The 26,862-nt window shown below is 41.5% G+C and overlaps 2 protein-coding genes across 4 annotated transcripts in view; both read left to right on the top strand.

Moving 5' to 3' along the window:
• Nucleotides 1–26,862, top strand: part of LOC311605453 (immunoglobulin gamma-1 heavy chain-like) — a 100,977-nt gene that overhangs the window by 35,521 nt on the left and 38,594 nt on the right. For all 3 annotated transcript variants that reach the window (XM_084795977.1, XM_084795975.1, XM_084795976.1), the window contains exons 3-4: nucleotides 7,548–7,904; nucleotides 11,147–11,503. In XM_084795977.1, coding sequence (XP_084652103.1) covers nucleotides 7,548–7,904; nucleotides 11,147–11,503 — 714 coding nt within the window. The remainder of the gene's footprint in view (nucleotides 1–7,547; nucleotides 7,905–11,146; nucleotides 11,504–26,862) is intronic.
• Nucleotides 14,299–24,917, top strand: LOC311605456 (signal-regulatory protein beta-1-like). Its single transcript, XM_084795980.1, has 3 exons — nucleotides 14,299–14,984; nucleotides 19,845–19,959; nucleotides 20,975–24,917. The coding sequence occupies exons 1-2, from the start codon at nucleotides 14,660–14,662 to the stop codon at nucleotides 19,955–19,957; spliced, it is 438 nt and encodes a 145-aa protein (XP_084652106.1). The 5' UTR covers nucleotides 14,299–14,659; the 3' UTR covers nucleotides 19,958–19,959; nucleotides 20,975–24,917.

Genomic DNA, 26,862 nt, shown 5'->3' with positions numbered 1-26,862 from the left:
AACAATGAGCCAGAGGAAATACTTATTCTTTTGAACTTCTGATCCCAGCTATTTTTCAAATCAATAACAATCTAACTTAGCAAGCTGAAATTAAATTCAGATCCGCATCTGTACCTAGAGCTAGGCTCATTTGCCTTATCTATATCTAGCTCCACGACACTGTGCAGATCATCCACTGATAGTTCAAGGTCCATGACTCAGCAAATTCACTGAGAAATTACTTCTAAATGTGCTGAGGGATCGTCGTGTGCCGAACACTGTGGAACTCACTCCATGGTTCTACCTCATATGGGCCAACATCTCAGGTTAATGCTCTTTTCACACACACACACACACACACACACACACACACACACACACACACACAAATCAGAAGCAGAAAAACCACTAATGTCAATAGATAGACCTGTGGTTTAAACTCAGGCTTTCTATCTGTGGTCACAGGATTAGCAATAATACTCCCCAGAAGCTTTGATCTATCCTATGAGTTTTAGCCTGGTGACATGAGACCAGGGCTATGCAAACAAGAGAGGGCTGCTTGACCAGGACACTGGCAGGTAAGAAACAGTAAAGACGTCAGGTTTTGGTTACATGACAAAGTGGAGCCTGTAGAATTTCCTGGAGGATCAGGCTTGATGTGGGAATTTAGACACTAGACTTGTGGCCCAGACATCTGCAGGATGTCTTAATATTACTTGCCAAGAACTTAACCAATAAGATATACTTCAGAAACCTTAGCTAGAATTCTGTTGTTCTTTAAAAGGCATCCAGACGCCCTGTCGTTGTCTGGTTTCCTGTGTTCCACTTTGATATTTATGCATCTGGTGGTCTGTTATCTCTGTTACACCGATGAAAGGAACTTTAGAGTAAAGAGTCTTAGTTTTATTTCCACCCTGGCACCCTGGGGCTGTAATAAAGTCCTCCTGCACATTTTAGCTGAAATTAGTAACTATAACATGGTCAAGTCAAAAACGACTATGAGATCATAAGCAACCCACATAGGTGAGGACCACGGTGACTGTACATGGCGGAGGATTTGAAGGACTGTCTGACCTTCTACAACCCAAATAGTATGAAGTCAGAGGCACTTCAGTGGTTTAAATACTACATAGCTACTGTGTCCTGGGCTCTGGGGATGGCAAAGAGAGGACGGATGGAGTTCCTCCCAAGCATAGCTGCTGTGCAGACTCCAGCTGGTCTCCCTAAATCAGCTGAAGCCAGTAGTGACTGAATGCTCCCGCTACCTATGATCACCCACCTCCATGCATACGGAGTTAGCCTAGATTCTCAAACCCCCTCTCTAAGGAACTTCCACAGTTGCCAGGATACTTAGCTCAGTTTTCTGTGTATGCATCCCAGACAGGCAAGGTTCTAGTCACTCCCTCGATGGCTTCCTTCACTCTCCCATACTGGGTTGCCTTAAAATACGGCTGGCTACTCTATTAATTCTTTGTGAGAGATGAGGTGGGTCCTGGGCAGATGACATTGTCCTTCATTTCTCCCCATATTTATGATTTTACCTTTATAGAATTAAATTTATCATACTCATTTATAAGTGTTAAAAATTATTTCACTTTAGTTTATTATTCCGTATGTTAGAGAATCTTTTGCTAGTTAAGAAATGTTGCAGATGGGTCAGGGAAGAAATAAACAAAGAAATCAAGGAGTTTCTGAAATTCAATGAAAATGAAGGAACAACATACCCAAATTTGTGGGATACATTGAAAGCAGTGCTAAGAGGAAAATTCATAGCACTAGGTGCCTTTAAAAAGAAATTGGAAGCATCGCCCATAAACCTTGACACAATTCGAAGCCCTAGAAAAAAAAGAAGCAGAAACACCCAAAAGGAGTAGACGTCTGGAAATAATCAAACTCAGTGGTGAAATTAACAAATTAGAAACTAAGAAAACAGTCCAAAGAATCAACAAAACCAAGAGCTGGTTCTTTGAGAAAGTCAACAAGATAGACAGACCATTAGCCAAACTAACTAAAAGGCAGAGAGACAGTATTGAAATCAACAAAATCAGAAATGAAAAGGGAGACATAACAACAGACACTGAAGAAATACAAAGAATCATAAGATCCTACTTTGAAGGCATATATGCCACAAAATTTGAAAAATCTAAGGGAAATGGACGATTTTCTTGATCATTTTCACTTGCCAAAGTTGAGTGAAGAACAGATAAAGAAGCTAAATAGTCCCATTTCCCCTACAGAAATTGAAGTAATCATTGATAGTCTCCCAACCAAAAAAAGCCCAGGGCCAGATGGCTTCAGTGCAGAATTCTACCAGACCTTCAAGAGCGAGCTAATACTGATACTCTTCAAGCTACTCCAAAAGATAGAAAGGGATGGAACATTACCAAACTCATTCTATGAGGCCATAGTCTCATTGATACCTAAACCTCACAAAGACTCAACAAAGAAAGAGAATTTCAGACCAATTTCGCTGATGAACATCGATGCAAAAATATTAAATAAAATACTTGCAAAACGAATACAAGAGCACATCAGAGATATCATTCATCATGACCAAGTAGGCTTCATTCCAGGCATGCAAGGATGGTTTAATATACAGAAATCCATCAATGTAATCCACCACATAAACAAACTGAAAATAAAAAACCACATGATCATCTCTTTGGATGCAGAGAAAGCATTTGATAAAATCCAACACCCATTCATGTTTAAAGTTTTAGAGAGATCGGGAATACAAGGCACTTTCCTCAACATAATAAAGGCTATATATAGGAAGCCAATAGCCAAAATCAAAGTAAATGGTGAGATACTCAAGGAAATTCCTCTAAAATCAGGAACAAGGCAAGGCTGCCCACTCTCTCCATATCCATTCAATATAGTACTCGAAGTTCTAGCCAGAGCAATAAGACAACATAAGGAGATCAAGGGTATTCAAATGGGAAAGGAGAAAGTCAAATTATCCCTATTTGCAGATGATATGATAGTCTACATAAGTGACCCTCAAAATTCCACCAGAGAACTCCTACAGCTGATAAACACCTTCAGCAAATTGGCTGGATACAAAATTAACTCAAAAAAGTCTGTAGCCTTCCTATACACAAATGATAAGCTTGCAGAGGAAGAAATTAGGAAAACTACACCCTTCACATTAGCCACAAGCAATATAAAGTACTTAGGAGTTACTCTTACTAAGCAAGTGAAGGACCTGTTTGAAAAAAATTTCAAAACCCTAAAGAAAGAGATTGAAGATGACATGAGAAGATGGAAGGATCTACCTTGCTCATGGATTGGGAGAATTAACATAATAAAAATGGCCATCCTACCAAAAGCAATCTACAGATTCAATGCAATCCCTATCAAAATACCTACACAATTTTTTAAAGACATTGAAAGTTCAATTCTGAACTTCATACGGAAAAACAAAAAACCCAGAATAGCTAAAACAATCTTGTACAATAAAAGGTGCTCTGGAGGAGTCTCCATACCTGATCCCAAACTGTACTATAAAGCAATAGTAATTAAAACAGCATGGTACTGGCACAGCAACAGGCTGGTTGATCAGTGGAATCGAATCGAAGACCCAGATATGAATCCATACACATATGGTCATTTGATTTTTGACAAAGAAGCCAAATCAATTCGATGGAAAAGGGATAGCATCTTCAACAAATAGTGCTGGTCTAACTGGATGTCTATGTGTAAAAAAATGCAACTGGACCCATATTTGTCACCTTGTACAAAACTCAAATCCAAGTGGATTAAAGACCTCAACATAAAACCAGAGACACTAAATCACTTAGAAGAAAAAATGGGAAAGAGCCTGGAACATATTGGCACAGGAGACAACTTCCTGAACAGAACACCAACAGCCCAGGCATTAATGTCAACAATTAATAAATGGGACCTCATGAGGCTGAGAAGCTTCTGTAAGGCAGGTGACACGGTAAAGAGAACAAAGCGACAGTCTACAGACTGGGAAAAGATCTTCACCAACCCCACATCTGACAAAGGTCTAATATCCAAAATATATAAAGAACTCAAGAAATTAAATACCACCAAAGCAAATAACCCAATCGAGAAATGGGGCATGGAACTAAACAGAGAATTCTCAACAGAGGAATATCAAATGGCTGAGAAACACTTAAAGAAATGCTCAACCTCCTTAATCATCAGGGAAATGCAAATCAAAACAACGCTGAGATTCCATCTTACACCCATCACGATGGCTAAGATCAAAAATTCAAGCGACACCACATACTGGCGAGGATGTGGGGAGAGAGGAACACTCCTTCATTGCTGGTGGGAATGCAAACTAGTACAACCACTTTGGAAATCTATCTGGTGCTATCTCAGAAAAATGGGAATAGGGCTTCCTCAAGACCCAGCTATTCCACTCCTTGGAATATACCCAGAAGATGCTCCAGCACACAGCAAGAAAATTTGCTCAACCATGTTCATAGCAGCCTTATTCATAATAGCCAGAACATGGAAACAGCCTAAGTGTCCCTCAATAGAAGAACGGATAAAGAAACTCTGGTGCATATACACTATGGAATACTATTCAGCTATTAAAAACAAGGAATTCCCGAAATTTGTGGATAAATGGATTGAGCTAGAAATGATCATAATGAGTGAGTTAACCCAGAAGCAGAAAGACTCAAATGGTATATACTCACTTATATCTGCATATTAGCCCAACGGGCATGTCCCACGAAAGCCTTCACTTACCAGGAAACTGAGACAGAGGGGAGGACATTCTAGTGGGACTCTAGATGAGAGAATCATGGGAGAAAGGCAAAGTAGAAGGACCCAGAGGGTCCTAGAAGCCTACAAGTAGAACATTATGATAGGCAGATTTGGTCACAGGGGTCCCGCACAAACTAAGGCACCAGCCAAGGACAATACAGGCGGTAAACCTTAAGCCCCTACCCAGATCTAGCCAATGGACAGAACACTCTCCACAGTAGAGTGGAGCGTGGGATATTACTTTCTCACATACTCTGGTGCCTCACCTTTGACCATGTCCCCTGGACGGGGAGACCTGGTGGCAATCAGAGGAAGGACAGCAGGTTACCAAGAAGAGACTTGATACCCTATGATCATATAGAGGGGGAGGTAATCCACCTCAGGAACAGTCATAGGGGAGGGGAATAAGGGGAAATTGGGAGGGAGGGAAGAATGGGAGGATACAAGGGATGGGATAACCATTGAGATGTAACAAGAATAAATTAATAAAGGAGGGGAAAAAATTTTAAAAATAAAAAAGTAAAAAGTAAAAAAAAAAAAAAAGAAATGTTGCAGAAGAGTGATGGCACACTTGTGTCATATCTAGACAATCCTACTGGATCAGGAAGTCACACGTTCTATTTCTATACTTAAGCTGTGTTCCTGTCTCACAAAATAGGTGCAAGTGTTTAGTAAAATTTGAAGTTACATTTGAGTTTTAAAATACTATAATAAATCAGTTCACAATTTTTAAGAGTTGCTTTATTTTTCAGTTTCTTGTGTTATGATATCTTAGCACATAAGCTTTTTTTAGTTTTTTAAACTTCTATGTTGCTTTGTTACAAATAATTTTGTCAATAATTTTGGAACACAAATGTGATATTTCAAATTGGAACAGATTATAGAATTTTGACAAAAATTAGTTAGATAATTTGTATAAATACTTATGCCAAAATATAAGTTGCCTTACTTTCTTACATACTGTAATTCACTGTTGTTATTTTCATTGTGTTTTATTTTTTATTAGTTAGTATCCTAATACTGTGCACATTATTTCTAGATCTGGCATTGTGACATTACACAAAGTTTTAACTTGTCACAGTTCCTTTTGCTGTTGGCTTCAGTTCCTTAGGGAAGCTGGGGGTCCCCACTATATTCTAGTGTGAGAAGTAACAGTGACCATGTGGTCGGAGGCCATCCTCCATCCCTCTCAGCAGCGCCTGGTGTGTGGCCTTCCCTAAGATTATTAATGAATACCAATCAAGGCGGAAGATTAGATCTACTCCTATCCAACAACTAAGTGGAAGCTATGAGCTCAGAATGATTTATGAAAATTTAATAATCTCTACCAGACAAACGTTACATCACCGTTCACTACTGTTCTTACTCTCTGCCATCCTTTCCTTCTGCCCAGAGAGCCCACTAGCGCCCCCTGAAGGGCAGGTACAGTCATGACCAGACATTTTATTTGGAATACCCTGTTTCCCCCTTTGTCTTGATCCCATAATATTGTCATGTGTAGAATCCCTGGTTTGATTTCAATTCTGGGTGTATTTTCTCTTTTTGACCAAAACACTATCTCACTGCTTCCCGTATGTTGACATTTCTAATATCAGCTGTGCTCATATACTTTTGCGGAATTTTAAAAGAGATTAATTCATTTCCTTTCAGCCTTCTATTACGACTCAGCTTTTCTCAGTTGAGTTCTACTGTGTGCTGGTTTGATTCTCTCTGTGTTTGTATCACATTGAATTAATTCATCATGTTGGATTTACAGTTCTTGTGTTTTATCAAACTGGGAAGATGTTTGACAACATTATTTTCAAAAATCTTGCTCCTACACTCTAAATTATTTAATGTCTTTATTTGCCCACTACCCCTGAACTGCTGACTCAGTGACATTATTGTTTCCATTTCTATGTTTGTAATTTTTTCATAAAATTCTTAAGGCCTCTGTAGACCCTGTAAACTTCTAAGTTACCATAAGCCTTAATTCCCCCAAAATCATTTGTTTCCTTCTTAGAATTTCTTTCTGTGTGGTGTTCTTATTTTGCTAATTAGACTCTTGGCTTTCTTTAGTGTTTTCCATGCCTTCCTTTTGCTTTTTTCATATTTAAGTGAGTTTGTGTAGCCTCCGTGCAGTAGTGTAGTAAGTGAGTGAAGTACAGTGCAGCCTTTCCAGATCACAAATGTCCAGGCAAGAAGGGGTCAGAACTGTCAGAGTTATGGGGGTCAGAGTAACTAAGAAAACAGTAAGAGGGAAGAGAGGGGACACAGGGCAATGCGCTCAGGTGACTGACCATACAATGTGCAAGAAAAAAAGATGGAATCCTTTGAGATGGGGATCTGTGACCCATGTTTGCTGCATTCTCTCGCCAAGTTTGAATTTCTGAACATACAAGTGAGTACACGCTATACTTGTCTTTCTGGGTCTGAGTTACTTCAGTCAAGATAATTTTTCGTAGTTCTGTCTGTTCTATTCCATCCATTACTTTCCTCTTTAAGAACCTCTGTAATCTGCATAAAGGTGGTTTTATGGTCATTTTCACACCCAATTCTATTGTAACAGAACTAAGATATTCCATGCGCACAGACAACAAACACCAGACAGATACTGGATGAAACGTGAGAATTCCAAACAAAATTAAGGGTTCAGTCACAATCCTGCCAAGGTTCCAGTGTCTCTGTGATTCAGTTGACTCATCTGTGCTACACTGTTGTGTTAAGTGGCCCAAGTGAGGGGAACGGTGATCACATGCACACTGAGCTCTAGTAAGTAACAGTGATAGATCACAAACCTGTGGGTTCCCATCAGGATGAGCACTAACTGATGTTTCCTACAGGAGCAGCTGAGCAGGAGCTGAAGGTGATTCAGCCTGAGAAGTCGGTTTCTGTCTCTGCTGGAGACTCAGCCACTCTGAACTGCACTATGACCGCTCTGATCCCTATTGGGCCCATAAGGTGGTTCAAGGGTACAGGGTCAAATCGGCAGCTTATATATAGTTTTACAGGAAGGCATTTCCCCAGAGTCACAGATGTTGCAGATACAACAAAGAGAACCAACCTGGACTTTTCCATCCGCATCAGTGATGTCACACCTGCTGATGCTGGCACCTACTACTGTGTGAAGTTCAAGATAGACTTATCAGAGTATGGGAAGGAGTTTCAGTCTGGGGGAGGCACCGAGTTGTATGTGCTTGGTGAGTACTTTATTGCTGTCTTCACCTCTGATTTCTTCAACAGGTCAAAACAGTGTCCAAGATTCTGTTTCAGCCTCAGTGTCCTTGTTTGTGGGATCGCGGTAGTCAGAGAGCTTTCAGAGAGAAATGCTGGCCACTCTGCACAGCACCTCACACAACAGCATGCCAAAACAAACAAACAAACAAACAAACAAACCAGGGGGCATGTCATGGTTTTAAAACTTTGGATGACTCACTAAATCTGACCCTCAGTTTCCTCTTCTGAGGTAGCTGGCTCCTGTGCACACTTTTCCAGACTGCGATGGCTACCTAGAGAACTGATGAGAGTCTGGCATCAGGAATCCATGGGGTGGGAAACTGTTATTCTCTATGGAATCCCCAGTTTTCAGTTTTGTGATGATGACAGCCATAGGTCCCTAGTAGAGGATCCTGGATGAGGGAGGAAAAATGTCCATATTCTTGGCTGGTGATGTCAGGGTCATTAGGAACACCGGAACTGCAGGAGAAAGGAAGGAATCTAAATGCTTGGCTATGCATCCCAGCACTGCTACTCCATAACATGTGCCCAGGACAAGACCTTCCACATGGAGGCCTCACATGGTACCCCATCTGTTAGCACAGTGCGTAGACTGGCTGTACTAAAGGGGTGAAGTCATGTAACATTCTTAAAGAAACTGCTGACTTGTGTGAAATAGTTCATGGGAGCTGTGTTGCCTTGTGTAAAATATTTCATGTGAGCTGTGTGACTAAGGGGCCAAGTGACCTTGGACTCTACACTTTCCCTCTCTAGAACTTAGATATCAAAGAAGCCACAGCGGGGCTGGTGGGTCTTCACCTGGCTATTTTTTGGAATTCTATGGAAAACAGGAAAACCCTAGGTTCATGTTCCTTTACTTGTTGCCATATGGGTATACTGGCATCTAAAATATCAAATGCATGCTTTGAGGCAGCAATTGATACATGATTATTCCCTTGATGGAGCTGGTTAAGACACCAAGCTGAGGGATGACAGCTGCTTATGCTTCAGAATATCAGGGCCCAGCCTGCTGAACACAACTACCTAAAGCCAAAAGAACTCACTCTCAGGGAGGAGACCCAGGGTCCCTAATACATAACCAAAGCAAAGCCCTGTTCAACTGTCATCTCAGGGAAAGCTTTCATATTGCACAGGTCTGCTCTAAAACCATTCCTGGGGCCAGAAATTTCTCTGCTTCACTCAGAACTCTACCTTAATGACACACTGTGTCAACAACAGCTCTGTGCTTCTCGTGGTCATGTGCTCTCTATAATTAGCCCTATGGAGGAAGTGATTATTGTCCTGATTGTACCGTGAACACCACTGTCCAACTTAGTGAAAGGCTCGCTAGGAGAAAGGAGGAAGTCAGAGTACAGAGGCTTCTGCTCCTTCAGTGGGAACAAGCCGGAGACACAGTTTACTGTTTCTGTATAGCTTTTCCTGCACCCAAATGATGAGACAGAACGAGGATGTGATCCCGAAACTTGTAACAAGGCCACTGATAAGTACAATTTGTGCATGCATACTTACAACTGGGATTCTACTTTATTTTCATCTTTCTAGGGTGAAGTTTTTAATGCAGTTATTATGGAAGGGTATTAGAAAAAAATATCATCAGCTCAAGAACACTAATAGCAAGTTCACAGGCAAAGGGAGAGTCATTCACCCCATACAAACAGAGGGCAGGGAACAAGAGACAAAGACAGGAGAGAAAGGGTGACAGAGAAGGGGAAGGGGACAAGGGAAAAGGAGGGCCTGTATTTGTCCCAGAGAACAAAAGACTGCCTCTGTATAGAGAGGAGACAGACATGGCTCAGAGGAAAATGACAGTTTATTTTAATAGTTGAGGAACACTGTGTTAGGATTAAGTGTTTAATTTTGATTAGGTGTGTTAATTATGTGAGACAGGTGGGGCTTCTGATAGCTGGAAATGGCAGTCAACCTCAGGAAGAGAAAGTGATCAGGTGAGGGAACAGACTACTGTGGCCAGCTTTAGGAGTGTAATCTAAGGGATTTTTAGCAAAGTAGAAGGAGTTGAGAAGGGCAGAGCCTACTTGAGCCATGCCTGCCATGCTCCAGCTGGCCAGAGTCCCTTCAAAGGGGGAGTCGATGAGCATTTGATAAAGATCATAATTTGATCACCTGCTGGGTGTGAGATAAACTTTCCCTTTAACCCATGTGACTTCTGCATCCACATGCACTCTGATCTTAATCCCACCAAAGTTTTTTCACTGAATTTGGGCAGTGTCAGCACAGCCAGAAACTCCTAATAAATGGTGACTGGCTATAGAACTCTGAGTCTCTAGGGACATTAAGTGTGCTAATGTTTACATAGCAAGACTTCAAATCACACATGTTAACCCTCTTGGTTGGATGGTCATTTGAGAAGGAATCACCTATATATAAATACAAATATGCATGACTTTTGTCAGATTTTGCCTGCAAGACAGGTAAATTGTGATAAGCTCAACAAAAGGCATCTACAGGGCACACTGTTTTCCTCCCAATTGTCCATAAATATGTGTGCTTTTCAGAAAGGAGACTATTTCTGTCTACTCAGCAGGCTTTCCTCTGTGTCCTTTGAGATTAACAATTAGAAAATGAACCTATTCTACCTCCTTCACAGAAGGTAATCTCGTTTGCTTGTTTATTTATTTGTTTGTTTTAAATCTAAAATTAAGTCCACGTGAAGCCCATATTTGGAGATGCAGGCCGTTGGGCTCTCAGTTTTAAATTTATGACTTGACACAGATTAGGTAGTCTAAGTGTGTGTTTCCCTTCTTTTGTTTTCAGTGGTTCAAAATTATTAATTCCTAAGGGTTGCTGTTGTTGTTCTTGTTGTTGTAGTTCTATCTATTCTATTCCATCCATTAATTTCCTCTTTAAGAACCTCTGTAATCTGCATAAAGGTGGTTTTATGGTCATTTTCACACCCAATTCTATTGTAACAGAACTAACATATTCCATGCGCACAGACAACAAACACCAGACAGATACTGGATGAAACGTGAGAATTCCAAACAAAATTAAGGGTTCAGTCACAATCCTGCCAAGTTTCTAGTATCTCCATGATTCAGTTGACTCATCTGTGATACATTATTGTGTTAAGAGGCCCAAGTAAGAGGAAAGGTAATCACATGCACACTGAGCTCTAGTAAGTAACAGTGTTAGATCACAAACCCGTGGGTTCCCATCAGGATCTGCACTAACTGACGTTTTCCTACAGGAGCAACTGGGCGGGATCTGAAGGTGATTCAGCCTGAGAAGTCGGTTTCTGTCTCTGCTGGAGACTCAGCCACTCTGAACTGCACTATCACCACTCCACTCCCTACGGGGCCCATAAGGTGGTTCAAGGGTGTAGGCTCAAATCGGCAGCTTATATATAGTTTCACAGGAGAGCATTTCCCCAGAGTCACAAATGTTACAGATGCTACAAAGAGAAACAACCTGGACTTTTCCATCCGCATCAGTGATGTCACACCTGCTGATGCTGGCACCTACTACTGTGTGAAGTTCCAGAGGGACTTAACAGATTATGGGAAGGAGCTTCAGTCTGGGGGAGGCACCGAGTTGTATGTGCTTGGTGAGTACTTTATTGCTGTCTTCACCTCCGATTTCTTCAACAGGTCAAAACAGTGTCCAAGATTCTGTTTCAACCTCAGTGTCCTTGTTTGTGGGATCGTGATAGTCAGAGAGCTTTCAGAGAGAAATGCTGGCCACTCTGCATAGCACCTCACACAACAGCATGCCAAAACAAACAAACAAACAAACAAACAAACAAACCAGGGGGCATGTCATGGTTTTAAATTTTTGGATGACTCACTAAATCTGACCCTCAGTTTCCTCTTCTGTAGAAGTTGGCTCCTGTGCACACTTTTCTAGACTGTGATGGCAACCTAGAGAACTGATGAGAGGCTGGCATCAGGAATCCATGGGGTGGGAAACTTTTATTCTCTATGGAATCCCCAGTTTTCAGTTTTGTGATGATGACAGCCATAGGTCCCTGGTAGGTGATCCTTGATGAGGGAGGAAAAATGTACATATTCTTGGCTGGTGATGTCAGGGTCATTAGGAACACCAGAATTGCAGGAGAAAGAAAGGAATCTAAATGCTTGGCTATGCATCCCAGCACTGCTACTCCATAACATGTGCCCAGGATAAGACCTTCCACACGGAGGCCTCACATGGTACCCCTTCCGTTAGCACAGTGAGTAGACTGGCTGTACTAAAGGGGTGAAGTCATATAACGTTCTTAAAGAAAATGCTGACTTGTGTGAAATAGTTCATGGGAGCTGTGTTGCCTTGTGTAAAATATTTCATGTGAGCTGTGTGACTAAGGGGCCAAGTGACCTTGGACTCTACACTTTCCCTCTCTAGAACTTAGATATCAAAGAAGTCACAGCGGGGCTGGTGGGTCTTCACCTGGCTATTTTTTGGAATTCTATGGAAAACAGGAAAACCCTAGGTCCATGTTCCTTTACTTGTTGCCATATGGGTATACTAGCATCTGACATATCAAATGCATGCTTTGAGGCAACAATTGATACATGATTATTCCCTTGATAGAGCTGGTTAAGACACCAAGCTGAGGGATGACAGCTCCTTATGCTTCAGAATATCAGGGCCCAGCCTGCTGAACACAACTACCTAAAGCCAAAAGAACTACCTCTCAGGGAGGAGACCCAGGGTGTTTTTAGGAGAGGAGACTATTTCTGTCTACTCAGCAGGCTTTCCTTTGTGTCCTTTGAGATTAACAATTAGAAAATGAACCTATTCTACCTCCTTCACAGAAGGTAATCTCGTTTGCTTGTTTATTTATTTGTTTGTTTTAAATCTAAAATTAAGTCCACGTGAAGCCCATATTTGGAGATGCAGGCCGTTGGGCTCTCAGTTTTAAATTTATGATTTGATACAGATTAGACATAATGGCGGATAGGTAGAACAAAAGAAAGAAAGATAGAAGGGAAGCAAGGAAGGCAGGAAGGAAACACAACTGGAGCACTCAGGAAGGGTTCCAGCTTTGTGGCACTTCAGCCATGTATTTTATTTTCTGGGATGCCAGAGGTCACTCGGAACAATATCAGCCAGTAACTACATACGTGGTGTGAGGCTGGAGAAATAAAAAAGACATAGGAAAAGATAGACAAGATATAGCAAAAGAGATAAGAAAAAACACAAGTATTCAGGAGGACTAACAGTAAATACTGTAGCCCCGAGTTTATTTCTCTCACACCTTTTATACAGTATACATACATGTGAACCAGAGGATTCTTGGAACAGAAACAAATGCTAACAATTGCTTTAGTTATCTATATGCTTAGGATTTTTTTCAAATTTTAGGTAAAAGAGTTATATCAAGCTCCACATCCATACCTGGAATTAATAATAAGCTTTCTTAACCAACAGAAGTATCTTGCTAAGTCCTCAAGGCTGTGTGAGAGTTTGCCAAGGTTGTAAGTCCTCTGGCCTGCTTCTGCTAAGCACTCCAGAAAACAGATCCCAACACTGGATTATAGTAGATGTAAATCTAGAAACATTTACCTTAAGTTGTCAAGGTTTCGTGAGGAGGCTAGCAGGAGTAAATTATATTAATTATTAAATACATTTGTAACTCTTCGTTGACTAGAGCTACAGTTGCAGCTAGCCTTGCCCTTCCTCAGTTTCCCCTGGGCATCTCTGCTAACCTCTGGGAACACAAAACAAAGGATACCACAAAAGGGACCAAGACAAAACCTGGAGGAAAAAACTTTGAGGAGGATGAGCAGTTACCATCTATGCCTGGAACATAGGGGTGACATGGGAGGAAAGAAGGACTTTGGTGTGACTGAAGCTCTGGTATTAATCCCAAGCACCACAGTAAACCATGACAATTGCGACATTGTCTAGGAAGGTTCTTCATAATGTTACCCTATTAGTACTGGCCATCACAATCACATCCTTGTCTGCATGCTCGTTTACAGCTAAACCATCTCCTCCTGTGGTCTCGGGTCCTGCAGCCAGAGCTGCACCTGGGCAGACAGTGACCTTCACATGCAGGTCCCATGGATTCTCCCCTCGGAACATCTCACTGAAGTGGTTCAAAAATGGAAATGAGCTCTCTCCCTTCAAAACAATTGTGAACCCTGAAGGAGAAAGCCCCTCCTACAATATCTTCAGCATAGCCCAGATGGTGCTGAGCCCTGAGGATGTCCATTCTCAGGTTGTCTGTGAAGTTTCCCATGCCAGCTTGCGAGGAGGACTTCTCCGTGGAACTGCCAACTTGTCTGACATCATTCGAGGTAGATGTCTCGGAATCCCAGAGCAAGCTCACATCCAGTCAGATTGGTTTATCCACAGTTCCCCACAAATATTCATGTATATCGCACAGAGGGTGTCATAGACTATGATGAGCACCTGAAGGAAATTGTACTTATTTTAACAGAAGAAATTAAAACTATACTAATTATGATCCACACAACTCATGCACAGCATTTTTAGGCATTCATTTTTTCCTGGTGTACACAGGCGTTATGCTTATTAATTTTACTTATTAGAATCCTCACCCCATCACTGCCTGAGCTTCTGAAAGTCAGGAGCTGTGCTTAGTGCTGGCTCTAATCTGGAACAAACACTCCATCTGTCCCCATGACCACATTTGCATCAGGGGTGAGTCCTCATCACCCCAGACTCTGTTTTGGGGTCTGTCTGCACCTCAGTTCCCTCTGCCTCACGTTCTGCTTGTGCTGTTGCAGTTTTGCCCATGGTAGAGATCAGCCAGCAGCCAACAATGATATGGAATCTGGTAAATGTCACCTGCCAGGTGAAGAATTTCTATCCTTTGAGCCTTCAGTTGACCTGGCTAAAGAACGGAAATATGTCCCAGGCAGAAGTGGCTTCTACACTCACAGAAAACAAGGATGGAACCTACAGCCGGACCAGCTGGCTCTTGGTGACCATGTCTGCCCATGAGAAGGACATGTTGTTCACATGCCTGGTTGAGCATGATGGACAGGCAACAGTTATTAAAACCCATACTGTGGTAACCATGGCACATCATACGGAGCAAGGTACTGCCACAATGTCTGGTGAGGTCTCCACTCCACCTTCTTGGCTGTGTGTAAATTTGGCCGCTTTTATGTAAAGGTAGCAGTCATGTTAATGGTAGGGTAATCCTGACAACTACAAAGTAAAATGTTTAAGTCAAATTTCATTCCCAACTTCTCAAAGGTCTAATACATCTTTCCACTGATGTTTTCACATCATAGAATAAATCCGAAAGAAAAAAAAAAAGACTTCGTCCAACCCTAGTCTCTTCATTCTTCTCCTTTTTTTTAACCTAACATTTGTTACATCCTCAAGTTCATATCTTTCCTTTTCAATATCTTCTTTGACTCCATGTCATTTTAGATTTTTACATAAACATTTGTGAGCTCACTGGAGTTCAACTTCAACAGTCCTACTGAAGTCCTGTAGTTTCTCAGTGGCTTAGGGACACAGCTGAGTGTGAGGTCTTATGAGAGGAGCCTCCTTTCTAACACCTTTGAAAGAATTGGTACATATAGTATATTATGTATGTTTATAATATATATCACATACATACACACATACACATGTATACATGTGACCATGAACGCACTACTACTACATAAAGTTTTCAGTTTAGCTGCGATCTCTTGCCCTTCTTCAACCACCTTATGAGTCAGTAGTTTTGCAATCAGGGAATCTAGCAACAGAAAAAGAATTGGGATGTTGCGTTCTTGCCCTGAGACCATGTAGTCTGGTCTAACGAAAGAAAGGAAAAGCAATGTCCCCAGGAGCACAGCAATACACAGAGTATAAGACCAATTTTCTAGAGAAGTATTTCTCCTCAACTTACTACTACCTTAGGATCTTGAGTTACATAGACATGCATTTATATGAATATGTTTTATTTCCCTTTTGTGAAACAATAAGAGGGGCCCTCAGCTCAAATGCCTTTTGAAAAACCTAGGTTCCTTGGCATACACTCCTCCTTGTGAGCAATTCTGCAGGATAAACACTGGTTCGCCTAATTTTCTATGTACACACCTGTTAAAACAGTAAAGATGAGAAAGCACAGGGTCCCTTACAGTAAGAACTATGTAGATGCTGTACAATTACACCCCATGATGTCTCTGTCATGTGTGCTCATAAAGTGTAAACACAGTCCACAGTGAGTGATCAAATATATAAGGATATTTTCATCCAAACCAATATCATTATCACATTCAGTAAATTTTTTCCATTAATACCCATCAATCTTATGCTTGTTTAATTGTTAATTTTTATTAAACATACATCCTGATTGTATCTGACTCACTTTTCTCCTCCCTTTTCACACCCTCCCCCCTTTCCCTATTCCTCCTCTCCTACTCCTCAGAAAAGGGCAGGCCCCCATCAACCCACCTCAGCACATGAGGTCACATCAGTACTGAGCACAACCTCTTCCTTGTCACCTGGCAAAGTGGCCTAGACAGAAGGAAGTGAACAATACTCACGCAGCACAGTCCAGGCCAGAGACAGCCCCTGTTGCCTAGAGGGTCCCTTAGAGGACCCATATGAAGAACCCCTGTTCCCTTTACTAGAGGACCCATATGAAGACTAAGCTGTCAATTGCCTACTCCTGTGTAAGGGGCCTAGGTCCAGCCCATGCATGGTCCTTGGTTGGAGCTTCAATCTCTGCAAGCCCCATCGGTGGCAGGTTAATTTATTTCATTGGTCTTCTTGTGGAGTTCTTGTACCTCCTGGGTCCTTCTGTCCTTCCCCCACTTTCCCACAATGCTGCCCCTATTCCACCTAATGTTTTGCTGTGAATCTCAACATCTGTTCAATTTGCCAGGTGAAAGTATGCTAGGCTCCCTGTCTGAAAGTATAGCAGAGTATCCTTGATAGTGTCAGGGTTGGCTCTATCCCACGGAGGATATTTTTTTATGTGCCCATGGATTCAGTTTGCAGGTATTTTATTGAGTATTTTGGCATCAATGTTCATGAGGAAGATTGGTGTGACATTTTCTTTCTTGGCTGAATCTTTTGTGGCTTAGGTATCAAGGTGACTGTAGCTTCACAGAATGAGTTTTGCTATGTTCCTTCAGTTTCTATTTTGTGGAATAGTTTGAAGAATATTGGTATTAGATCTTCTTTTAAAGTACAGTAGAATTCTGCATTAAAGCCCTCTGGTGATGGGATGTACTGTTGTATTGAGAGATTTCAATGACTACTTCTATTTCCGTAAGGGTTATAGAACTATTTACATTGTTAATTTGATCTTGATTTAACTTTGGTAAATGGAATCTATCAAGAAAACTCTTCACTTGATTTAGATTTTCTAGTTTTGTGGAATATAGGCTTTTTAAGTAAGACCTAATGATTTTTTGGACTTATTGTATCTATTGTTATGACCCTTTTTCATTTCTGACTTTGTTAATTTGGATATTAACTCTCTGGATTTTAGTTAGTTTGGCTAAGGGTTTATCTATGTTGTTGATTTTCTCAAAGAACCAGCTTTTAGTTTTGTCAAATCTTTGCATTGATGTATTTGTTTCTAAGTTATTGATTTCATCTTTGAGTTTATTTCCTGCTGTCTTTTCCTCTTTGGTGTGTTTGCTTCTTTTTGTTCTAGATCTTCGAGATGTGCTATAAAGTTGGTACTATGTGATCTCTCCAATTTATTTATGAAGGCGCTTAGTGCTATAAAATTTCCTCTTAGCACTGCTTTCATTGTGTCCTATACGTTTGGGTATGTTGTTCCTTCATTTTCATTGAATTCTAAACAGTATTTTATTTATTTATTCATTCATTCCCTGACCAGTGGTCATTGTGTAGAGTTTTTCAGTTTCCATGAGTTTATAGGCTTTCTCTTGTTTCTTCTGTTGATGAGTTCCAGCTTTAATCCATTTTGGTCTGATAAGATACAAGGGGTTATTTCAATTTGTTGATCAAGCATATGATCAAATTTGGAGAAGGTTCTGTGTGATACTGAGAAGAAGATATAGTCTTTTGTGTTTGGGTGAAATGTTCTGCAGATGTCTTTTAAGTCCATTTGAGTCATAATGTCGATTAGTTTCATTATTTCTGGTTGGTTTCTGTCTTTTTTTGGACGAGTTCATTGATGTGAGAGGGGTGTGTGGTGGTCAATGTGCAATTTAAGCTTCAGTAATGTTTTGTAATGTTTCTTTTACAACTGTGGGTGCTCTTGTGTTTGGGGCATGGATGTTCAGAATTGAGACATAATCATGGTAGATTTTCCTTTAATGAGTATGAAGTGCCTTTTCCCTTCTCTTTTGATTAATTTTGCCTGGAAGTCTATTTTACTCGATATTAGAATAGCTACTCATGCTTCTTCCTTGGGTCTGTTTGCTTAGAAAACCTTTTCCCAGCCTTTTAGTATGAGGTAATATCTACCTTTGTAGCTGAGGTGCATTTCTTCTATGCAGCAGAATGATTGACCCTGTTTTCACATCCACTCTATTAGCATGTGCCTTTTCATTAGGAAATTGATTCCATTGATGCTGAGAGATTTTAGTGACCAATGGTTGTTGGGTTCTGTAATTTTGATATTGGTGGTGGTAGTCTAAGTGTGTGTTTCCCTTCTTTTGTTTTCAGTGGTTCAAAATTATTTATTTCCTAAGGGTTGCTGTTGCTGTTCTTGTTGTTGTTGTTTGGTGTAGTTACCCTTTTTGTGTTGAAATTTTACTTCTAGTATCCTCCACAGGGATCAGTTAGTGGAAATATATTGTTTAATTTTGGTTTTGTCATGGAGTCTTGTTTTCTCAAATTATGGTAATAGTAGTCTGGGCTGGCATCTGTGGTCTCTTAGGGTCTGTAAGATATCTCTGCGGGATCTTTGGGCCTTTAAAACCTCTGTTGAGAAGTCTAATAGGTTTACCTTTATATGTTATTGGCCCTCATCCCTACAGCTTTCAGTATTCTTTCTTTGTTCTGAATGGCTAGTGTTTTGATTATTATGTGGCAGGAGGATTTTCTATTTTGGTCCAATAAATTTGGTGTTTTGTAGTCTTCTTTTACATGTATAGGCATCTCCTTCTTTAGGTTAGAGAATTTTTCTTCTATGATTTTGTTGAAGACATTTTATGGAACTTTGGGCTGGTCATCATTTTCTTCTTCTATTCCTATTGTTCTTGGTTTACTCTTTTCACGTTATCCCAAATTTCTTAGATGATTTGTGCTAGAAACTTTTTAGAGTCTGCATCTTCTTTGATTAATGTATCCATTTCCTGTAATCATATCTTCTTGAACATGACCCAGGATAACTGACAAAGCTCTGGACCTGAAACACGCCTAATTTTCTAATTCCCTGACATAGCTCTGGACCTGAAACACGCCTAATTCTCTGATTCTCTGACAAAGCTCTGGACCTGAAACACGCCTAATTCTCTGATTCCCTGACATAGCTCTGGACCTGAAACACTCCTAATTCTCTGATTCCCTGACATAGCTCTGGACCTGAAACATGCCTAATTCTCTGATTCCCTGACATAGCTCTGGACCTGAAACACGCCTAATTCTCTGATTCCCTGACATAGCTCTGGACCTGAAACATGCCTAATTCTCTAATTCCTTGACATTTTGAACAGGTTCTCAGTCTTTCAATGGGGTCGGTTTGAATGTTCATCTTCTTTGTGTGAACTTTTGTTCATAAATCACATGCCATGGGACACTGACTACAAATTATTAACCACTTTCTTTAGAAGGACAGGTTGTTGGCCTGAGGTAGAGCCAATGGAGAAACGGGAACCTTGTTGTCATGTCTTCTGCTTCTGCCTGATGCCCTGAACTGGAGCTGAGAACACATTCAGAATCCCCAGATCTTGCATAGCTTTACAAGTCCACAGATGAGCCAAGAGAAAACCGCCGAGGATGCGCTCCATGTGTCTTTCCTAATTTTTCCTCCTACTCTTTGATTTCAGAACTGAAGACATCAGATACCACTAACGTCCTGGTAGCTGTGCTCCTTGGACACAAACTGCTGCTCGTAATAGGTGCCTCTGCCATGTACAGGTACAAGAAGCAGAAGGCCTGATGGTAAGTTAGGGATGGAGGTGTGTTTGTTAATTTTCTGTTACTAAGACAAAACACCATGACTTATAGAAGAAAGCTTATAGAAGAAAGGCTTTATTTTCCCCCTTACTATTCCAGAGGAACAGAGTCCATCATGCTGGGAAAGAATGACAACCAAAACATAAAACTGACATTCCTCACGTTGCAGCAGAAAGCATGAATGAGATTGAACAAACTGAAAATGGCAAAAGCTTTTATCTCAAGACTCACTTTCAATAATATACTTCCGTTAGCAAGACTATACCACCTAAATCTTCCTGAATGGTTCCACCAAGTAGGAACTAAGATTTAAATATCCTAGAATACAGGAATGCTCATTTTTACAAGCAGCAGATGGATATCAGGGTACAGACTAACGTAGAAGGGAAAGGGCCATCAGGAAGCCATGTCGTTCCCACACAGTGTCAGGGTCTGTGGTAATGGCCTGATTCTGAGGTTTCCCATGAATTCCACCAAACCCTTTGAGATATCCCAAGCTCCCAGAAAGTGTGTGCATATGGCAGAATGGTTCAGTCCAGAATCAACAAGGGTGCTCAAAGCGAGCCAGAGGATGTGAAGGGCATGGCACAAGGGGTAGGATGTGATCTGCTGGCCTCCGTGCTCCTACTTGAGGTTACTACAGTAAGTGGAAGACAAGGAGCCCATGGGAAACAGCAATGTACACCATGAGACAGAATTTAGACATTTCAGATGGCTGTGGTAACGACTGTCCCTGCTTTGGCCTCTCTGTGATCATGAAGAATTGATTCAGAAAACCGCATGACTTGGGATCTAGGCTGAGATGACACTTTTATGACATAGGCGTCTTATCCACTCAGGACAGGAGTGCTGGGAAAGAGCAGTACCAGGGAAACTGTAGCATTAAAATAATGGCTAGGTAATGAAAGAAGTATCGAGTGAGAGGTGATCGTACGCAGCTCTTCCCTTCATCCTCCACAATATTGTTCCCTGAATATCTGTCATCACATTTCTTTCACAGGTTCAGTCTAGAAGGAGGTGGTTAGGAGCCTTGACAGCTGCTCCTAATGACTCTCTTACAAGGACAACCCAACACAGACTTTCTTGTTGTGCCTCTGCATCAGCATTGTTATCCCAGAGCTCTGATGCTGTACATATCGGGCTCTATCCCTGGGGTTCTTATTGTCATTATTAAAATAATTTAAGGATATGCTTCAATCACGGACAATCTATTCAAGCATATAGAAAAGTTCTCAGTGCAGGCAAAGTGTAAATCTCAGCAATCTCACAGAGGAGAAAAATGGAAGAAAAAAAAAGGGTAAGCAGGCTTTCTGCTTCAGAAGGCACAGTGTCAGACACATGGTGGATGGAGTGCCACATGTCAGAAAGGGAGAGAGGATAGAAAATATTTTAAAAGCCAAAACTATCAGAAAAGGGCCCGCGAGTTTCTTCCTGCTGTGAACATCAGGTCTCTATCCTCTGCCTTCAGGCCACCTCCCTCAGGCCCTGGCCCTGAAACTGCAGTCTATGTTCCTGCCTCAGCCCAAGAAATCCAAACAGGCTCCTGCTCCAACATTGGAGAACAAGTCAGCCTCTCCTAGCCTGCGTAAAGAAGAAAAAGAACAACAAGAAGCAATTGAACACATTTATGAAGTGCAAAATGAAATAGACACAGTTAACGAACAAGCCAATGAGGAAATTTTGAAAGTAGAACAAAAATATAACAAACTCTGCCAACTGTTTTTTTTTTTTCAGAAGAAGTCAGAATTGATTGCCCAAATGTCTTTGTGCAGAGCTCCTGTAGTAAACTCATGAGACCTGCTTCCTCAGTGTAAATCACCACTTCCCTTGCTGAGGTTTCCCCTGGGGTATGTTGCTGTAAATAGATTTAACAACTGAAAAAGAGCTTACCATTTTCACCACGTTTTCTAAAAAAATCCCAACTTAGATGGGAACATATCCTCTGTTCTTCTACTGTAAGCCACACAGGAGATGTATGAAGGAACCTCTCAACTGCCGTGAGTGGGAGTAGGACTCTCTATAGTAGAAGTTCATTGAGTTTTACTAATAAGCCCCTGTGCAACGCTTCAGTCACTTGTACGTGTGTCTTTTATACACCGGTTGCCCTGTGCGCTGCATATGTTAGAGACACTTGTACTCTGCCCCCGCCCACTCATTCTTGTTGTAACATAAAGCGTCGCTGTGCAGTGCTCCTAATAAACTCATGTTCCCCGCTTTCTTACACAGGATCGTCACTTGCCTTGCTGTACTTTTCCTGTGGTAAATTGCATCTGAAGGTTTTTGCAGTTGTTAAAGTACTATTGTATCACTCTGGGTTTTTTTTTTCTTTCTTTCTTTCTTTCTTTCTTTCTTTCTTTCTTTCTTTCTGTTAAACTTTTTGTTAATTCTTTGTGAGATTTACATCATGCACCCCGGTATATTCATCTCTCCCATCCCTCCATATCTGCCTTCTGCCCTCGCATCTTCCCTCCCAAAAGAAAACAAAAAGTAAAAAAAATTAAAAAAAAAACACATCTTGCTGTGTGTGTCACACAGTATGCCCTTTCACCTAAATATCTTTTCTCACTAATGTTCGTTGCAGTGAATCATTGCTCTAACTGGGGCCTCTAGCTTCTGCTGCCCTATCGGTCAGTACCTGACCCTCACCAAGGTCAGTACCTGACCCTCACCAAGGCTCCTATATGATATATTGCAGTTGCCCCGTGTCCAGGCAGATCCCGCACCTTTGGTTCTGCAGAACTGTCCCCTCCTTCTTGCTCCAGCAGTTCATAGATGGAGTAGAGACTGGAATGCAACAACTCAATGCTCTGGATTTGAGCCTACCAGCTCTCCTGCACTTGCGCCCTTGGGCCTGGCTCTTGATGGCCTCTGCCACCAGTGCCAGGTCTACTGTGCTGCTTATCCATGGTAAGGGCTGGCTCTCCCAAGTCCTGTAACTGGAAGGGGACAGCTCTCCTGTCTGTTGCGGCAACGTGTTGGCATGATGTTTTTGTGGACTGTGCGCAGTTCACCCTTGTTCATTCAAATGCTGACTCCTCTACCCTCTCTCTGGATCAGTCGGACGTTGCTTTATGATGTTTATTCTAAGTATCTCCAGTTTCAAGTCTGTGTAAACGTGTCACCATTTGTTCTCTTTCTTGCCAATAAAAACCAACTAACTGATGCTGAGCAATAACAGAGAATAGGGTGTGACATCCTGGTCCAGTGAGGGGAGGAGAAAAAGGAAGGAATGGGGGAGGATGGAGCCATGAGCAAAGAGTGGGAAATATCAAGAGAAATGAATTGGGCCTAGGATATTATTTAAAAGCAAGTATAATGTGGACGAGCTGGATGTGAATAAGCTATACTAGCACAGCGGTTTAGGATGGAGTAATTACTGCACAGCACTGTGGTATAAGCTAATTAAATAGATCCTGGCTTCTCTGTTTGAGCATAAGGCTGGTTAAGGAATAACCGCTGACGTTACTAAAATAATAGTTCAATATTAAATAACCATTCAACAGCAGCAAGCGGCTGGAAGACATATTTCTCACACTCACCCTCACACTATTGCATGACCAGCATTGGGTGGGGCCAGCTGGTGAGAACATGGCCAGCTCGGTGTAGCCCTGGGATATTAAGGTGGCCCCCAGGCAGCAGCCCAGATCAGCGATGTCAGCCTGGCCTTTGGTGATAACATGGGCTATAGACATAGACACAGGCCCCTGCTGCTGCAAGGCCATGGACTCAGACATGACCCTCAGGGACAACACAGGCAGGAACTTCACCATGGCCTCAGGTGGCAGTGCAGGCTACGCACATCAGGCTGTTCCTCGCCATGCTTAAATTTCCAGCTCTTCCTCTCTTCATTGTGCACAAACTATTCTGATTATCTTTCTCTCCTGTTTCTCCACCACACACTTGCTCATCTTAGTCACGCCCACCCATCCACCTGCCATCAGTGGGTGTGTCTCAGGGCTTATTTCTTATTCAATTTTAAAATGTCATTTACTCACACACTACTGGCCATTTTTCTACACCTTGTTATGTGACACTGAGAAAGTCACTTAATTACTCAGAGTTCTGATTAGACCTGAATATACATGGCTGCACTGACATGGGTGTGTGGTTAACATACATGAGTGTTTAATATGCATACTATCTGCAAATGTAGAAATATGGTTTTTGTGAATTTATATTTATTGTAATAAATTAACATATGTATGGTTACTATGCATGCATACTTAACACATATGCTGTCTATTACAAACAGGTTTTGTATACTTATGTTTTTTGGGTCTACCGGAACATAAATCTGTGTTGAATATATGAACTCTGTTGTGACACACATATATGATGTTTGTGTCAATATTAACATGTGTATAATAATCATACCTGTGTGGGAAGTCTGTGCCATATTAACAGCGATGAGCTCTGGGATTCTAGGCTCTCTAGAGCCAGAGATCAAGTTGCCCAGCACCTGTGGTAGAAACACTCACACATCCTGTCTCTAAAAGGCAGCTTTATTCCCTCTTGGCAACAGGCATAGGAAGGAGCTGCTTTTGCTGGGCCCTGTGCATTTGTAGTTTTGTCAAGTTTCTGAGCTTCGCCTCTCTCTGTGATGCCAGCACGATTTCACCAGTGGGTTCCGTTTGCCAGACTCCAATTACTCTGCCCCCTGCTGATTCCTCACTCATGTCAGAGCAGCTGATGTGTCACTGACTCCCTCAAGTCTCTACCATGGCTGTTTACAGCAGGGGCAGAAGACGGGAGCATAGGGGCGAAACTTAAACTGAGAATGGTTCCTGATTCCAAGGTAGAATCTTTCTAACAACAGACCCTCAATGAGTAATGTGCTGTAGAAATGAGAGGGAAAAAAAGACTAGAGCATCACTAGTGCCCCTGCGGAACACTTAAACTATTTTTGGTGTAAATTTGTACACTAGAAAGCCACAGAGCATGTGTCTTCCAAAATACATGTCCGTGCTGGCCAAATAACATGTCTGTGCTGGCCACATGCCCCAGGGAAGACACGAAACTCAAGGTCGACTGAGAGCCATTCTATGGAAGAACAGGTTGAGTCCCTGAGAGAAAATAGCAAGTGTTCTCCCCAAACTCCACAGTGGCTGTGAAATGAGACAACCAGCCAGTCTAGAGACAGGGCTGCCAACACGGGGACCTACCAAACGCCAGTGAGAATCCTTCCCTCCCTCACACCGCGACACCATGACCTAAAATTCCAAACTTCCTCCCGCTAACCCAAATGGTCTATCTGCAATGATGAAGAGCAGAACTTTCAAATGAATCAATGAAATCCTCATCAAAGGCATAATCTGCTGCTTTTCCCCAAGGTTAGGGTCTGAGAGCCAAAGGTGCAGAAAGTAGCATCAGAGCATGCATCAAAAAGTATGCCTCAATAATTGTTTTTTGATAATAAAATCCAGCAGTGAACATAAACATCTTCCTTTCATTCTTACCTAAATGTATACTTTTTGGCACTTAATGGTTGTACATCAAATGTAGGTCAATATTAAAATATTTTTTTAAAACTGATTTTTCCCCCTGTAAAGCTACTTGTTATATCGAGGCAATAAAAGGCTGTCAATAAATTTCCCATTTGAAGAAGTTGTTACTATTGTTGTGTGTGCACGATGACCGTCTCTCATGCATATGGAGTTCAGAGGACAATTTTGTGGAGTTGAGCCAACTTCATGCAAGTTCTGAGGTCCAACTCAGGTCACCAGGCTTGCATGTTAAGTGTCTTTTTCTCCTAAGCCTTCTCCCTGGGCTCTTTCTTCTCAATCTGCTTATCTGTACTCAGTCTGGTCAGCCACAAGATAAAGGAGAGGCTACAGAACAATTTGTACCACCCAGCTTTTGATGTTAAAGAAAAAGAGACCAGAACCAGACAACAACAAGAACAACAACAACAACAAAACATGTTCCCTGAAAGCAAAGGCATCCTATTAACATCCACGTTTCTCTGATTCCTTCATGGGTTTGTAAACTTTCTTAGTCCCACTGCTGCTGCTGCTGCTACTAAAGTTTAGGTCAAACAGTAGGTTAGAGTTATCTTTCTCTAAACCATTCTTCAAGTAGGAAAGAAAGAAAGAAAGAAAGAAAGAAAGAAAGAAAGAAAGAAAGAAAGAAAGAAAGAAAAAAGGCCAAAACAATTAGAGCAAAATGGGTGATAACAGAATTGTGCCTCTTCTCCCAGGGTCCTTAGATGCTGGATCCACCTCATGGCTATGGCTAGAGGCCCCATCTGCCCTGAGAGTGAACCACTTACCAAGCAGGAAAGGCCTTGAGGTCTGACCTCTCTTGACTCCTCATCAGACCAGCTTTGCTTTCTGTTCAGGAGCATGTGTGGGCTGACCTCTCCTTTTGTGCCTCCCTGTGTTTCCGCTTACCTCCTTCCAAGAAGAAAATCAGCTTTGGTGCCAACCATGTGATGACCTGGGGTCATGATGAAGCTACAGCGAACTTTATGAACCACAGAGTCTGGCCAAGGATTAAGATGATGGGAGCTGAAAGCTTTTGTTATTATTTTTATTATTAAGAAATAGATTATTTTAAAATGAATACAGGCAAGGTTTTTTCTTCTTCTAGCAGTCACTTTAGTTTAGCTTTTAGAGTTGTCTTTTAACCCAAGAGCCTGCCTCCCGAAGAAACTAAATAATCATAAAAGACCATAAATGTACTTTCAGTTTTGAAGAATGCTGTATTTAAAATTGAAAGCATAAATGGCATTAAATAACATGCATTCATTTGAAACTACGTATTACCAGTTTCACAATGAGAGGCAGCTGTTTTCATCAGCCTGTCTCGGACATGCCTTGATTTCCATTTTCCACACTTCATTGAAATGTACACGCCAGTGGTGGGAAGAAAAACTGAAGCTGATGTAAA

Source organism: Acomys minous (genome assembly GCF_964271855.1).
Source record: "Acomys minous genome assembly, chromosome: 9".
NCBI classification, from domain to species: Eukaryota; Metazoa; Chordata; class Mammalia; order Rodentia; family Muridae; genus Acomys; species Acomys minous.
This window is presented reverse-complemented; position numbering and strand designations above follow the sequence as displayed.

What these genes read in the sequence shown, in the direction of transcription:
- LOC311605456 (XM_084795980.1), top strand. Translation starts at nt 14,660, where the DNA reads ATGGTAGAGATCAGCCAGCAGCCAACAATGATATGGAATCTGGTAAAT. An exon ending in AGGTACTGCCACAATGTCTG is followed by an intron (nt 14,985 to 19,844) that starts GTGAGGTCTCCA and finishes CTTTGATTTCAG; the next exon opens with AACTGAAGACATCAGATACC.